Here is a 17,158-nt window from a genome sequence, read left to right as displayed (position 1 = left end):
TACTTCTCTGCTCAAAACTCTTAAGTGAACTTACCTAGGGTCCCACACAGCACCTCTCAATATCCTACCACATTCTCTCTCATATGCTCTGCTCCTGCCATGCTGACTTCTCTCCTGTTTTTCAATCAAAAATGCACTTCCACCTTGGGGACTTTGTCTTGCTGTTCCCTATGCCTAGAATGTTCTCCAAGATATCTGCATGATTCAACCTCCCACTTTCTGAACGTTTCTGTTCATGTGTCATTCATTAGAGAGGCCTCCTGCTCTACTCATCCTATATAAAACAGTAATACTCCCTTTCCCTCAGTACGTATTCATTGTTTGCCTCCCTCAAATAGAATTTAAGATCCCTGAGAGCAGGAGCTGTGTCTATTTTTTAATGGTGTCACCTCCAGTGTCTAGAACAGACTAAGTGGTGATATAAATAATCCTCATGATCAAAATTTTCATGTCATACTGATACTCAAAAAATACTCTATTTTTATATCCCTCCTAGGGAAAGTTCCTTGGCTAACAAAATTTGCATACAGCTAAAAATAAAGATAATGCTTATCATTTTTTAAAAGTCTTCTGTAAAATACTTTTGAAATAAGCAAAGTTTAAAGAAATAAAATAACAGAGTCAAGAACTCACCATAGCGATAAAGCGACCAATGAAACAGAAGTACGAAAGATGATCAGGATTAATGGCTGATGCTGGATTTATCTGCAGGCAGTAGTTGTTTTTGCCAGCATACTCAAATAAGCAATACATTGGGTTCAAGACTTCATGTGAAAGCAAGAAAAACCATTCTCTATAAGAAAATAAATCAAGTTTAACTTTTTTTTAGCATATTTATGTACACGAATTCAAACACAGACCTTAAACACATGTACATGTATCTTACCTGTGAGCCTCTGACAACTCTGCAGCCAAATTCCTCAGCCTTCTATTTAAGTCCCTCTATGACCTGGCCCCTCCCTTCAAAGTCATCTGCCAGTTCCTATTGTAGCCAAACTACTGACTCACTCCTCCTTACACATAACATGCTTACTTCTACTTCTATACGTTTGTATGCGTATGTCTCAACTTCCACTCGGCTCATATAGATCCTACTTTCCCCCTAAAGTCGAGATCAAATCCCACCTCAGCATTTTTCTGAATTCCTATATAGCTTATTGCAGAGCCCTGGTGGCGCAGTGGGTAAGGGCTCGGCTGCTAACCAAAGGTTGGCAATTCAAATCTACCAGCTGCTCCTTGGAAACCCTATGCGGCAGTTCTACTCTGTCCTACAGGGTCACTATGAGTCGGAATGGACTCAACGGCACCTGACAACAACAATATAGCTTATTGTCTGTATCAGTCACTGAACACTTTCTGGTAACAACCTTACGATATTATTCATTTTTATGCACATAACCTGCACCATCCACCAGACAGTATGTTTCTGAAAGGCAAAAATCACATCTTTATATGGTTTTTCGGTACTTAGTTCATAAAGATATTCTACAACCTATAAATAATAGGTTTTAATAAATATTTGTTGGTGATACTAAGGTATGTAGCACTACCGCTATGGAACAGTTTTAATTTTATTGTTAATATATTAAAAATGGAACTAAAATTAACAACATGAAATCTTTAAATGTGATAAGTATTTCCTAACTTATCACCTATTTTGTCTCTCTTAAAAAAATGCAATGTAGGAAATCCAACCAGATAAAGGATTAGTAATTTATATTACAAAATACTTAATTTTCAAAAAGATCTTCTTGATAGCAATTTCTTCTAAAACAGGTTCCAAATGCAACGCCTACTAGAAAACCCATTGCCATCGAGTTGATTCCAACTCATAGAGACCCTATAATACACAGCAGAGGTGTACCATAGAGTTCCCAAGAAGCGTCTGGTAGATCTGAACTTCTGACCTTTTGGTTAGCAGCCGCAGCACTTAACCACTACACCACCGGGGTTTCCGCAATGCCTACAGTGATCAGTAAATGAGTAAAAGGGCCTTCCTTTTCCAGATGGGTCTCACATTCTCTGTTAGCCACAATCCCCCTTTCCTCACTGTTTCCCTGATAAAAATTATCACTGGTTTTACGGAAAAAGAATTTCTAGACATATTATAGTCCTTAGACCACTGGGCAGCAGTAGGCACTGCAGTGAAATAACGTACATGCCTCTCAACAGGAAGCAGTTACTCTGCTTCAGCCAACTGTTGCTATGTGAGAAGAGAGGAATGGAGGTCTATAGTTTTTAAAGAGAAGCCAGAAATCTTGAGTCTTAAGCATAACCTTGTGATTTCAGAAATGTTATCCAGTAATTTAAAAATGTTAATATCACAACAAGGGCCATTCTGCAGCTAGATATGGCCTGGCAGTCTGTTTGCAAACTCTTTCCTAAGCTTTAAAAATATAATAGACGAAGCTGTCTGAAAGGTAGAAAGGGAGGGAAACGGAAAACTAGACCTTAAGTACAATCAACTGAGAATGATAAACATCAATTCATAACACTAAATCCAGTCCCAACCACTAGTCCCAAATAGTAGTGGAACCAAGTCACATTCACTCTGTAAAGAAGCTAAAGACCTATCCCCAGGAAAAAGGACTCAGCAGATCTACTGACAACTTGCTTGGACACAAAAAAAGTAGAAATAAAATGTCCAGTTGCCTCAGATCACTTCTAGCTAACAGCAGTCCTGAGAAAGCTGAATCCACACAAAGGAAGAATGGCTATAATATGGCACCAAATCTATACCCAGATACTAGCAAAAAAGAAGGAAAAATTCGTAACTTGCAAGAGGCAGAAGAATTCAGTTTAGAGAAATCCTTCTCTATACCCAAAAATAAAATGAAGAAATACAGGAGGTTGAAAAAATGGTAAGACAACAGATGAGCTAGCAGAGTCCAAAGAAGAAAATGAAAACAATAAAACCACTAAAGAAGAAAAACCACATAGAAGCAGCAAAACATAGGGTAGTACAGAAAACAGTCAGTGACACGAGGATAGGCTTGAGAAAAATCCAAACAAAATGGAAAAGCACAAAGATAAAAATGATCAGAAAAGCAATGATAAACATTTAAGACTAACAAAGGAGATTCCACATACCCATGACTGATGTTCCTGAAGAAAAATAGAACAAATGGAACAGAAAAAATATTCAAAGATGTAATAGAAGAAAACTCCCCTGAAATTAAGGAAAATCTTAATATGTTCCTAAAATAGACATAAAACAATCAACAATGAAACTAATGAACTTCAAAGAAGAGGGCTGTGTGGGCACTCACAGGAAAAAAACAAGCTTCCTACAAGGGGCTGGCTTCACACTTCACAGTGCTAACACTCAATGCCAGGAGGGAAGAAATGTCTATAAGGGTTCTGGAGCAAGTGTTGTGCAAAAAAGGTCCATCTAGCGAAGTTGTTGTTTATATGTGGAAGTAACAGAAAACATGCTCTCAAACATGCAAAGACTCTATGAATACATCATACCTTCAAAACCTTGAATACACATTTGATAATGAATCTAGACAACTAATATATAAATCAAAATAAAGAATTTAGGAATAAGAAAATCATGGTAAGGAAGAATTGGCTATATGCATTATAACCATAAAATTATAAAACTTAACCCAAACAGATGAAGCAAATACGAGTTCAAACAAGAATGTAAATGTTATAAAGTCAGGCACTGTAAAAATAATACAATATTTCTTCATTTCCTTTTAACATCTTAACATTTCTAAAATTGAGATAAATCACAACAGAGGTGATATGAACATATAATGTGGTAAGTAGTATTTCTTTTTTGGAAATGTTTCTTAAGGATGTTTTTAGATGAGGAAATATGATAATATTACCCACATTCTGATAACTCTACATATAATTGCTCCCGGTAGTGCTTGGTCCCACATCTATTTTTTTCAGTTGTATTAAAAATTTGATTATGTAATTTTATATACCTGTGGAATAAGAGAGCTGTATAGGGTCGCTATGAGTCAGAATTGACTTGATGGCAATGGATTTGGTTTTGGGTTTTCTATGAAAAATGCGTTTTCATTAGGGTTACTAAAGAAACATTCAAATGGAATGCAGTATCTTTGGAAAGATTTAATGGAAGTGTCCCTAGCTAAAAAATAAATGGTCAAATTATGTTTAGGCAAGGCAAATGAGGGGGAAAAATTTTAAAGGGTTCACTTGCATTGCTTCGTAAGTGTCTACTCTTAACAATATATTTAGTAAACGAGGGAAAATTTATTCTAAAGACTCAGAAGGGATTAAAACACAAACATAAAAGCAGCTCATGCTGTTGTAATAACAAAAGATAAGAAATAACCTTATGTATGTTGACCCACTAATTATATTTCCATACAAGAACTATTGTACAGCCATTTTTGAAAAAGTATTTAACTCCATATATGTTGTTAAGTGCTGTCGAGTTGATTACAACTCACACCAACCCTATTATGTACAACAGAATGAAACACTGCCCAGTCCTGTGCCAGCCAGCTCTACATATAGTGATCTGGAAAGATGTCCATTATATAGAAAATGATAAAACCAAGTTGCTGTAACATGTGTATTGTATGACTAATTCCATGTTTTAAAAAAACAACAAACATACGTGTGTGTGTGTACAGAAAATGTACAGAAGGATAACCAAGACAGGAAATAACCTTTACTTCTAGAATTTTACAGGAGTGTTTTAATTTTTGTTCTTAAAAATAATTCTGGATTGCTATTGGAAAAATATAATCCAGTCTATTCATGTACCTTTTCAGGAAACATATCCACTGTATACAATGAGATATACTTATTTAAAAGCACCTATGTGTTTTTTCATTTTACCTTGCTAAACCACCATAATCAAGTCCTTCTTCTCCTCGGAATATTACGTATAATCGCCTCCTCAAGTCATAGGGTTTTAACGCCATAATCTATTAAAAATAAAAACATGAGTATTTATACAGTCTAAGTTTCATTTAAAAGATGTGAGTTTAAATTTCATCTGTATTTTCAAAGTTACAAATTTCCTTATCTCATACCACAATGCCTTTAACTCAAGAAATCACCTGATTTGTTGCACAAACGGGGTAAAGATCTACCTATTCTATTAATCTTTCTCTGGTTCACTTTCACATAGTCTCTTCCCCTCTCCCAGTATCAAACAGTAGTTCTACTTTGGGTGGGTGGTAAGAGAGGAAAAGTTTGGCAGAGAAATCTTTCAGGGTTAGAAAATATTCCCTCTCCCCACCCCTCTGCAAACAGTGCCATAATCTTTTACAAGGTGACTTGTAAATTCTTCTAACTAGTGACAATTATGAGAGGCAAAAGATCTTGTCTTGTGCCCTGCTTATAACACACGTTTCCACTTCTCAGCAGAAAAAGAAATCAGCTAAACAAAGATTTATAAGATAATGAATTTATATACATATTTCATCTTAAAAAATACATATACCAAATTTAATAATCCTGAGTACTTACATCATGGTTACTAGTAGTAGGCCTTACTTTTGGATAAAAATGAATAATTTTTACCACACACGTGTAAGAATCAAAGCTATGCATGGCATGTCTGAGTCAGGGCACAGTTCACCAGCAGGTCTCCGCCTCAGGGGCAGTCATAGCTCAGCCCTACACTCCAAAGAGACTGTGACTTAGCTTAAGCCAGAGTAAAAATTAAAAGCAAAATAAATTCCATCATGAATTTAGCTGTATACTAAAATAAAGCTCAGAACTTGGAACAAGTTGATCAATTTTGACATTTACTTATTTTGCTAAGAATGCATCAACTCAAACAAAAACTTTTGCTAATAGCTACATTAAGCATTTTGTCCAAAGACCAACAATAAAACTGAGCTAGGATCTGAACGTCTCTCTGACTTCAGTGTTATTCCCACTTTGGCCTTTACAAAGTATAGGCGCGAGTCCCTGTGTTCCTGTATACACAAGAAATTTTGGTTCATCATTGTAATACTTTGGTGGGGAGTGAGAAGAACAGGAAAAATTCTCCACTTCATCAGAAAAAAAAGGATTGACAATATTCAGATTTGTTATCTTCTACAGATAATTCAAGAAAGGTAGATGCATTACCTTCATTTAATTCAATCACCAAATATTTATTGAATGCCTGCTATGTGCAAGGTACTACTATACATAGTGGGCAAAACAGTAGTAAATCAAATAGTTCTTCCTCTCAAGGAACTTACAGTCTAGTAGAGACAGACAACAAACAACTATATGTCAGGTGGTGCTAAGTGTTGTGAAGAAGAATAAAGTACTATAAATGGATTGAACGTGACTGTGAGGGAGGTGAGCAGGGACTGCTATTTTACTCAGTGTGTTCAGATGAGGGCTCTCTGAGATCATGACATTTAAGCAGAAACATAAACGAGGTGAGAATTAACATCAAGTTTACTAAAGAAACAGTCCATGGGATGCAACACCTACTAATTTAATTTTAATTTGGCAGTGACTATCAAAACTTTTTTTTGAGTTAATAAATTCTTAGCAAAGTAAGTTCAGAATGGATCAGCTAGTTCCAAGCTCTGTTTAAGCTTTGCATTAGTAAGTACACATCTAAATTCCTGGTAGAATTATTTTGTCTCTCAGGTACTGAGGTACTGAAGTAACTTTATGTGTAAAATAGAGATAACGATAGGCGCTATCTCAAAAGAATCTTGTGAGGATGAATTAAATGAAATATAAGAGGCCAGTGCCAAGCACAGGACAATCATTCAATATATACTAGGTTTTATTATTACTGTTATTATAAAAGGTGCTCAGCAAATGGCAGCCATTATTGTAGATGTGTTGTGAATGGTTTAAAGTATCTAAAACTCTAACTCCCTTAAGAGTCACAGAATATAAAGAGACAGACAGTACTGCTGTATTCTCATAAAAACCTTCCTTACCTGTTGGAAGGAATCTTCGAACAATGTCTGGCGGGACACATTGATCTTCACGTGACTGGGTAGTGCATTAGACTAGAAACAAAAGTATCACAGTATCATGTAAGCTACAGTATATGTATTACGTAAAGATAAGACTAAATGGTTACAAACATAAGATTTATTTACCACTGTAGTACCTGGCACAAATAACGGAAGTGAGCAAGTTTCCACCTAAAGCTGCGTTCGTAAGCGATTTGTGGACCACCTTTAGTTCTGCAGAAAAACAAAAACAAACCAAGTATTAATTCATAATACAGCTGAAGATTTACTATTCGATATGAATTTGAGTGCAGCAGAGGCCCCCACATCACCACTGGAAAGTTATTTTCTGGCAGGGAAGTAAAGACTTATTTAGTGGGGCGACAGAAGCTCGAGCAATGACGGCTATTACAGCAACAGGCAAACACGCCCACACCCCCACACACAGAGGGAAATCGTATGGATGGAGAGATCTTTATTACGTAGTTAGTCAACTGAAATGCTAAAGTTTACTATTGATTATTTCAGAGAAAACCTTTGATAAATCTAAAGAGGACAGAAGCTCTAGACAGAAGAGACAAGGAAGGAAACAAATGCTGCTAGTGACACAGAAGCAAATTCTTGGGAACGAGTGACATTTGGGTCACGTGACTCAGCTGGTAAGTGACGAAGGAAGAGGCACAGTGGGTGGCACCTAGGAATGCAGGCTTTTCAGTAAGGTTTGATTCACACTGAGAAGGTCTGGGGCTCTTGCCTATGGAGCAAGGGTCTAAATGGCACCAAGAACTTTCACAATCTCAGGGAACATTACAGAACGGATGGAAAACCTTCTCTTGTGTTTTCATGTTCAACTGAGTTCATTCATTCAACAAATACTGAGGGCACAGCAAGTGCTGGGCACTATTCTAGACACTGAGAGCATTACTTGTTAATAAAACACAAGAAAATACCTATTTTTAGGACAGTTATTTACTAATGAGGAAGATATACAAGCAATAAATAAGTAAATTATATGTGTAGTGTGTTAGAAAGGGGTAAAGGATAAAAGAATTTTACAATTCTGAAAAGGGTGAACAGAGTAGGGCTCATAGATCAGGTAACATTTGAGCAAAAACTCAAAGGACAGTAAGTAAGACATATAGACATCTGGGGAAAGAGCGTATCAAGAAGAGGGAATAGAGGAGAGAGTGGAGGGAGAGAGCGGGGAATGGGGAGTATGTAGCAAGGTGTATGTAAGTTTTTTGTGTGAGAGACTGACTTGATTTGTAAGCTTTCCCTTAAAGCACAATTAAAAAAAAAGAAAGAAAGAAAAGAAGAGGGAATAGAGCAAAGACCTTAAGTGAAAGCTGCCCAAGGTGTTCAAGGTACAGTAGCCAGGTGGCCACTGAAGCTGGAGCTGGGATGAGGTTGAAAAGATAGGACTGGATCTTGTAAGGCCTTGGAGGCCACAGTAAGGACTTTGCTTTTTACTCTGATTGAAAGTCAGTGAAGGGTTTATGCAGAGGAATAACTTAGTTTTTATTTAAATGTTTTACATTAGCCTCATGCTGTATGGGGTGTGGGTAGAAAGCAGCATCAAGAGTGGGGGAGGACTATGGTACCACTGTAGCTAGGAGACAAGAGTAGCTTGGGCCAAAATAGTAGTAGCACAGGTGGTGGGACGTAGCTGCATTCTGGGTATACTCTGAAGTTGAGGTAACTAGAATTCTTGATGGGCTGTATGTGAAGTGAGAGGGAAAGAAAAATCAAGGATGATTCCAAGATCTTTGGCTTAAGTACATGTAAGAATGGAGTTATCATGAACTGAGATGGGGAATATTGCTGGGTTTTATGGGGACTATCAGGAAGGAGTTCACCTACGACATCCAAGTAGAGATGTCAAGAAAGCATCTGACTATATAAAGCAAGATTTCAAGACAGAGATCTGAAGTAGATATAAATTTGAAAGCCATCAGGATATAGATATTTTTAAAAAGCATGACATTGGATGAGATATACCAAAAGGGTGACTACAGATAGAAAGGAAAAGAGAAGTAAGGGCGGCTCTGGGTACACTTCAATGTTAAGAGACTAAGGAGAAAAGGAGAACTGAGCAAAATTCAGAGGAAGAAAAAAGGCCAGTAAAGCACAGGAAAATCAAGAGAGCTTAGTACTCTGGACTATGATGACACAAGAGAGATTTATTATGTCAGATGCTCCTCTAAGTCCAATAACTGAAGGACTGCAAACCCACCCCCGGATTGATGCTGCAGAGGTAACCGATGCCCTTGACAAGTTCAGTAACAGCGGAACTTCTGTGAATTGGTTTAAGAGTGAAATCAGACATAACACAGAGATAATTCTTTTCAAGTAGTTTTCTTGTAAAGGGCAGTGTTAAAAATGAATTGTCACGGTCAGCAATTACTTTAAAACAAAGAAGAGAATGAAGGAGGCAGGGGACTAGATTAATGGAAACACTAAGAATGTTGACACATTGTGTAGAATGTAAACAATGTCACTGGACAGTCTGTGTAGAAACTGCTGAATGGGAACCTAAACTGCTGTATAAAAGTTCACTGACAACACAATATTATTTAAAAAAAAAAAAAAAAAAACTGTCATTAAATGCATTTGTAAGGTCACGAGTTGTTTCTTCTGCTTTGTTTTCTAGGAGAAGTAACAGCTTGTTTGTATGCTGATGAGAATAATTCAACAGAGAAAGAAAAACTGATGATACAAGACAGAAAGGTGATAAATGCTAGAGCAATTAAGTGGGAAAAGGTGGAAATATCTAGTGCCCCAGGTGAGGGACTGGTTTTGGATAGAAAGAATCACAATTCACTTACAGAAAACAGGGGGGAAGAAGATGCTGGTAGGTAGGTAGATGTGATGGTAGGAATTTGCAAAAGATCCTTTACAATTGCATCTATTTTCTTAGTGAAGCAAGGACATTACACCTAAGAAGAATGAAGGAGAGATCTGTCAACTGCAGCGCTACGATGTGGCTGCTAAGAGCACAGACTCTGGAGACAGACTGCCTTGGTCTGAAACCCAGCTCTGTCACTAATCAGTACGATTTTGCACAAGTTCCTTATGCTCCCTACATGTCAGTTTTTCACCTGGAAGACGGTGGTGGGGGGAATAACAATACTTATACCTCAAGGGGTTGTTGGAAGAAACAATAAGTGAATATATGCAAAGTGCTTGGAACAATCCTAGGCACACAGGAATCACTATGTAAATATTTGCTATTATTATTACTAAGGAATTATATACCACAAACTTATTCTGTTACAAGGGAGGGAATAAAGACAGACTTGACAGGTGTTCTTGAATCAAAAAATAAACTTGAGGCTAAATTAAAGGCTAAACCTCATGTCCTCATTAAACAGAAGTTAAAGGAGAGCTTCAGGTTTTCACTTACACAGATGACTTCCCGTTTCGAGGATCTTTGAATGTTGTTGTTCTTGTGTTATGATCAACAAAGTACCTCACACCTTCTCGAGTATACCTAATTTCCCAGCCTTCTGGCAGGGGTTCTTCATTCTGTAGGCTAAAAAGATAAAGCTACAATCACAAAGTAAACATTTTCTAGGCACTAAAAACATCACTTGATTCTATCTGCAGATATATGCAAGATGACTTAATTAAGCTTGTAGTGTATACATACCCTTGAGTTCTTGGATCTTCCCACTGGGTTGTTTTTGTGTTATGATTCACAAAGTAAACTCTGTCTGTTGAATCTACTCTTTTTTCTAAAAAAGAAAGTAAGCATAGCATTTAATGACTCTTTGGTATATATACCTTGCAGATGTTTTTAACAACGGCATATGAACTTACCCCAGCCTGGTGGCAAAGGCCCATATGGGTCATTTTCTGCTGCTAACATTGAAGCCTGATTAGTGGAAGAGTTTGGGGGAGAAAAAAAATAGCAGTATTTTAATATAAAAGCAAAGACATATTAAGCACTTAGCAGAATCATTTTATAATTTTCTATAAAATATGGTAAAGGAACATGGGCATAATAAAGACACAAAAAAGAACTAAAAATGCTATAAGAACGGTCAATCAACTGGGCAAATTACCCTTAAGTTTTTCTAAAATGATTTAGAAGAAACGTACTGCCATCAATACTTTAATCTCCTAGTTCTTCCACAATAATCTATACTGGCAAGATGAGATGGAAGAACATGATATAGAAAACTACGATATTTTAGGAGACAATATTGTTTGTTTAAAAATAAAACAATTATCACACTGCTCTTTATGTTCTCTAATTCATTTAGTTCAGCTCTAATTTTTATTATTTGCTTTCTTCTGGTGCCTGACGGATTCTTTTGTTGCTCACTTTCTATTTGTTCAAGTTGTAGGGACAGTTCTCTGATTTTGGCTCTTTCTTCTTTGTGTATGTGTGCATTTATCGATATAAATTGGCCTCTGAGCACTGCTTTTGCTGTGTCCCAGAGGTTTTGATAGGAAGTATTTTCATTCTCGTTGCAGTCTGTGAATTTCCTTATTCCCTCCTTAATGTCTTCTATAACCCAGTCTTTTTTCAGGAGTGTATTGTTCAGTTTCCAAGTATTTGATTTCTTTTCCCTAATTTTTCTGTTATTGATTTCCACTTTTATGGCCTTGTGGTCTGAGAAGATGCTTTGTAATATTTCGATGTTTTGGATTCTGCAAAGGTTTGTTTTATAACCTAATATGTGGTCTATTGTAGAGAATGTTCCATGTGCGCTAGAAAAAAAAGTATACTTTGCAGCAGTTGGGTGGAGAGTTCTGTTTAAGTCAATGAGGTCAAGTTGGTTGACTGTTGTAAGTAGGTCTTCCGTGTCTCTATTGAGCTTCTTACTGGATGTCCTGTCCTTCTCCGAAAGTGGTGAGTTGAAGTCTCCTACTATAATTGTGGAGGTGTCTTATCTCACTTTTCAGTTCTGTTAAAATTTGATTTATGTATCTTGCAGCCCTGTCACTGGGTGCATAAATATTTAATATGGTTATATCTTCCTGGTCAATTGTCCCTTTTATCATTATGTAGTGTCCTTCTTTATCCTTTGTGGTGGATTTAAGTTTAAAGTCTATTTGTCAGAAATTTATATTGCTACTCCTCTTCTTTTTTGTTTATTGTTTGCTTGATGTATTTTTTTCCATCCTTTGAGTTTTAGTTTGTTTGTGTCTCTAAGTCTAAGGTGTGTCTCTTGTAGGCAGCATATACACGGATCGTGTTTCTTTATCCAGTCTGAGACTCTCTGTCTCTTTATTGGTGCATTTAGTCCATTTACATTCAGCGTAATTATAGATAAGTGTTTAGTGTTGTCATTTTGATGCCTTTTTATGTGTTATTGACAATTTCATTTTTCCACTTACTGTTTTGTGCTGAGGCGTTTTTCTTTGTAAATTGTGAGATCCTCATTTTCATAGTATTTGACTTTATGTTTGCTGAGTCGTTACGTTTTTCTTGGTTTTTATTTTGAGTTATGGAGTTGTTATACCTCTTTGTGGTTACCTTAATATTTACCCCTATTTTTCTAAGTAAAAACCTAACTTGTGTTGTCTTATATCGCCTTGCATCCCTCTCCATATGGCAGTTCTATGCCACCTGTATTTAGTCCCTCTTTTTGATTATTGTGATCTTTTACATATTGACTTCAATGATTCCCTGTTTTGAGCATTTTTTTTTTTTAATTAATCTTAATTTGTTTTTGCGATTTTCCTATTTGAGTTGATATCAGGATGTTCTATTCTGTGACCTTGTGTTGTGCTGGTATCTGATATTATTGGTTTTCTGACCAAACAATTTCCTTTAGTATTTCTCGTAGCTTTCGTTTGGTTTTTGCAAATTCTCTAAGCTTGTGTTTATCTGTAAATGTCTTAATTTTGCCTTCATATTTCAGAGAGAGTTTTGCTGGATATATGATCCTTGGTTGGCAGTTCTTCTCCTTCAGTGCTCTGTATATGTCATCCCATTGCCTTCTTGCCTGCATGGTTTCTGCTGAGTAGTCTGAACTTATTCTTATTGATTCTCCCTTGAAGGAAACCGTTCTTTTCTCCCTGGCTGCTTTTAAAATTTTCTCTTTATCTTTGGTTTTGGCAAGTTTGATGATAATATGTCTTGGTGTTTTTCTTTTGGGATCAGTCTTAAATGGGGTTCGATGAGCATCTTGGATAGATATCCTTTCGTCTTTCATGATGTCAGGGAAGTTTTCTGTCAGCAGATCTTCAACTATTCTCTCTGTGTTTTCTGTCCTCCCTCCCTGTTCTGGGACTCCAATCACACCCAAGTTATCCTTCTTGATAAGAGTCCCACATGATTCTTAGGGTTTCTTCATTTTTTTTAATTCTTTTATCTGATTTTTTTTCAGCTATGTTGGTGTTAATTCCCTGGTCCTCCAGATTTCCCACTCTGCATTCTAATTGCTCGAGTCTGCTCCTCTGACTTCCTATTGCGCTGACTAATTCTGTAATTTTATTGTTAATCTTTTGGATTTCTGCATGCTGTCTCTCTATGGATTCTTGCAACTTATTAATTTTTCCACTATGTTCTTGAATAATCTTTTGAGTTCTTCAACTGTTTTATCAGTGTGTTCCTTGGCTTTTTCTGTGGTTTGCCTTATTTCATTTCTGAGGTCATCCCTGATGTCTTGAAGCATTCTGTAAATTAGTTTTTTATATTCTGTATCTGATAATTCCAGGATTGTATCTTCATTTGGGAAAGATTTTGATTCTTTTGTTTGGGGGGTTGTAGAAGCTGTCATGGTCTGTTTCTTTATGTGGTTTGATATCGACTGCTGTCTGCAAGCCATCACTAAGATATTGCAGTGATTTATTCTATATTTGCTTACTGAGTCTTATCTTGTTTTGTTTTCTTTCAATACACGTGGATGGGCTACTAGATTGTGCTGTCTTGATTGCTGTAGCCCTTGACTTACTTATGACCTATTACCAGCTGGTCTGGGCTGTTGCCAGATATATATGCCTGAGTCTATTCACTATTCTTGTGTATAATCTGATTTTGGGTCATCAAGTCACACTGCTCTTTAAAACATGCCTTTCATTAAAACCAATATTAAGCTCCAGTACTACCTGTATATAAATAAACTTATAGAAATCTTAATATCAGTATCTTTTACATATTCATATATAAATATCTATGCTTACACATTATTATTAAAACCTAGAAATACAGATTCTGAAGAAAATATAAACATTCTACCATGAATTTTAAAAGAATGACAAACATAAAAATCATTACTTAGAAAATCATTTCTTAGTGATAAAACTCATGTGCCCTGATGAATATTTTATAACCTTGTAACTGATGTCGCTAATTGTATTTTCAATATTCATTTGCCACTCCTTCCTTGATAACCAAACCACTGTTTTGTTTGAGATGCAACGTATCCATCTAAGACTATTCCATTACCAAGCTCCCTTGTGGCTGGGTTGGTAGAGTAATCCGTTGTGGCCAAAATGGTACAGGCAGAAATCCCTAGAGCGCATCTCTCTCCAAGAAAAGAAACCTCAATCTTTGTAAGCAGGATGTTTCTAACATGTGCAGAACACGCTACTGATAAATACCTTTTACCTTATTCAGCCCTATCTCCTCAAAGTTTTTGTATGTACAGATAGGTCTAACCAAAAACAAATAGACACAGCACATAATTTCTTGTATTATATACACACATACACATATATATAGCACAACTATGGAACCTTACCATAGATTTCTGTACAAGTCACCAAAGAACCAGCAATTGGTGGCAGCAAGGGATGCTGTGGAAGCTGGGTTGCTCCACTCCCTCCCTTCTAGGGACTTTTTATTTAACCTCTGAAGAAAACAGACTTGAAAGTGGCAGCCTGAGGCAGGATTTTTAAGAGTTATTTTTCTTTCCATGTCTCTCTCATACTTCTTTTCTAACTTGTTAGCCTCTACGTTTTGGGTTTTCTACCAGTTGGTTCAAAGCACTATCTAGAGATACTTTATCTTTTCTACCTCCTGAAATCATACCTATTTAATAGTTTTTTTCCCCCACTTGTCTCGTAGATGTTTGCTTATGAAACTAAATCAATCACCAATTGTCTGCATTTCCAAATACCATGAGATTTTTTTGGACAAAACTGTCTCCAATCCCAGAATTATCTTTGGTAAGCCAAAAGAGAGGCAAGTGTTGTTTCTTAGAAGCTGGGATGAAATAAGAATAACTAGAAAGTGACATGACTGGCCCTAAGTAAAATCACAAGGCACATGGTTTTGTTTAAAGCAAACAAAATGATTATAATTAATGGTGGAGGATGGGGAATTGGTAAAGACATATTATTAAGAAACTGCATTTATGAAACCACCCTTAATAAGGATATAAAACTGAGTGTTATGGTTATGTTAGTAAATCAGGATATCTTTTAAAAACTCGAAGTGCTTATACATATATATCAGAAACAACAATTAAAGATTAACTAAAAAATACCTGTAATGCAGTCCATAATATTAAAATAAATACATAAATAAATCACAAAAGTAGAAAAGGGCAATGCCTGAGGGAGAATACTGTATTAACAAAATCTGCTAATTACCGAATAGAGGTATCGCTGGTTGAACTGCTGCATAGCTCCCTGCAACTGGTTCCGCTGAGACTGCCACTGTTCAAAGTTTCGAACAGATTCCATGGTAGGCCGCTGCCATGTTGTTGTTCGGGTGTTATGATCCACATAATAAACCCTCCCACGATCATCAACTCTTCTTTCCCAACTACCAAAATTAAAATAAACAATCATCTCCCAATATAAGAAACCAAAAAGAAGTTAGTAAATACTCAAATAATTTAAAAATCAAGTCTAAGATATGATAAAATAACTTAAAGGAACAGAAATACTGATATTCTTCAGGATACTATGAACATGTAACGTGCCTGGTGGACTCAAACTGCCAGCCTTTTGGTTAGCAGCCATACATCTTAACTACTACGCCACCAGGGTTTCCATACGTAGGGTATGTGTAAAGAGTTATGAAAGATAAGAATACAAAAGGTTAAAAAAAAAGACCAGTTTTGAAAGGCCCTGAGTGGCAGGCAGCCTAATATCATATTTATTTACTATAAAGTAGAAATGTTTTTATTCACTTAAAACCCTCTATTGTGAATTTAAGGAGCTCTGGTGGTGGAAATGTTAAGTGCTTGGCTGCTGTTGATGGTCTGGACCCACCGAGTGGTTCCACAGGAGAAAGGTTACCAAGAGGAAACCCTCTGGGGCAGTTCTACTCTGTCACATTGGGTCACTAAGAGTCAAAAATCAACTCAAGGGCACCTAACAACAACAACATTATGAATTTAAGACTTCCTGAGTAGCGCAAATGGTTAAGCACTCAACTACTAGCCAAAAGGTTGGCGGTTCAAATCCAGCCAGAGGTGTCTCAGAAGGCAGGCTTCTGAAAGGTCACAGCCTTGAAAGCCTTATGGTGCAGTTCTACATCGCACAAATGGGTCGCCATGGCTCGGAATTGACCCGTAGGCAATTAACAACATTACAAATTTACCCAAAGTGTAGTAAAATTTTATTTGTAGCTATCTTTGTAGATCACTATTTTGACTCACTCTCAAAATTTTTTACGTCATTACATCTCATGAAATTACATAGTTTAAAATTCTATCTATGGAGAACTATCCATCTAAATTGCCTTTGATTCTGTAAAAAATAACAGGGACCAAATCTGGATCAAAATTCTGTACCTTCTCTCAGTAACTCATGTCAACGTTTGACAACGTCTTGAGGAAGCCCTTCAGGCTATCTAACTATAAGAGATATAATAAAACAACAAAAAACTCACTTATTAAACATTCATTACTCACACACGCAAACCAATTAGGTAAGGAAACAATCTGCAGAACGAATTTTATGTTGCACTAAATAAATTTAAAAATGACAAGTGTGACAAAACACCACTGAAGATGCAAAAAGATGCCACATTACCCTGGCGGTAAAGGTTGTGGTCTCTCCCACGTGGTGGTTCGGGTATTATGATCCACGTAATAGGTCCTTCCATGAGGATCTTTTCTCTGTTCCCAACTTTAACAAAAATACAAAAATAAAACTAAAACACAACAAAGTAGAACTATCTGGAAAAATAATTCCTCCTTATAATCAGAAAAATAATAGATAAACTTTACTTTAAAAGACTACGTATTTTTAAGTGCTTTCTTTTCTCAATTATCAGTGGTTTTTAGAGTCTTCATTATTCCCTTTTTCCTAACGGTACTGGAAACTCAAATACTAAG

At 36.4% G+C, this 17,158-nt stretch overlaps 1 protein-coding gene across 12 annotated transcripts in view; it reads right to left on the bottom strand.

Moving 5' to 3' along the window:
* Positions 1-17,158, bottom strand: part of WWP1 (WW domain containing E3 ubiquitin protein ligase 1) — a 119,377-nt gene that overhangs the window by 21,157 nt on the left and 81,062 nt on the right. For 11 of the 12 annotated variants that reach the window (XM_010588383.3, XM_064267882.1, XM_064267884.1 and 8 more), the window contains 9 exons: positions 16,854-16,949; positions 15,462-15,636; positions 10,731-10,785; positions 10,561-10,645; positions 10,315-10,443; positions 7,070-7,145; positions 6,894-6,965; positions 4,828-4,916; positions 634-793 (listed from right to left, as the gene is read on the bottom strand). In XM_010588383.3, coding sequence (XP_010586685.2) covers positions 634-793; positions 4,828-4,916; positions 6,894-6,965; positions 7,070-7,145; positions 10,315-10,443; positions 10,561-10,645; positions 10,731-10,785; positions 15,462-15,636; positions 16,854-16,949 — 937 coding nt within the window. The remainder of the gene's footprint in view (positions 1-633; positions 794-4,827; positions 4,917-6,893; positions 6,966-7,069; positions 7,146-10,314; positions 10,444-10,560; positions 10,646-10,730; positions 10,786-15,461; positions 15,637-16,853; positions 16,950-17,158) is intronic. The other variant, XM_064267883.1, reaches the window with a different exon arrangement.

The sequence above is a fragment of the Loxodonta africana genome, chromosome 14 (assembly GCF_030014295.1).
Source record: "Loxodonta africana isolate mLoxAfr1 chromosome 14, mLoxAfr1.hap2, whole genome shotgun sequence".
Lineage (NCBI taxonomy): Eukaryota > Metazoa > Chordata > Mammalia > Proboscidea > Elephantidae > Loxodonta > Loxodonta africana.
The sequence above is the reverse complement of the archived record's forward strand: the minus strand, read 5'-3'. Positions and strand labels throughout refer to the sequence as shown.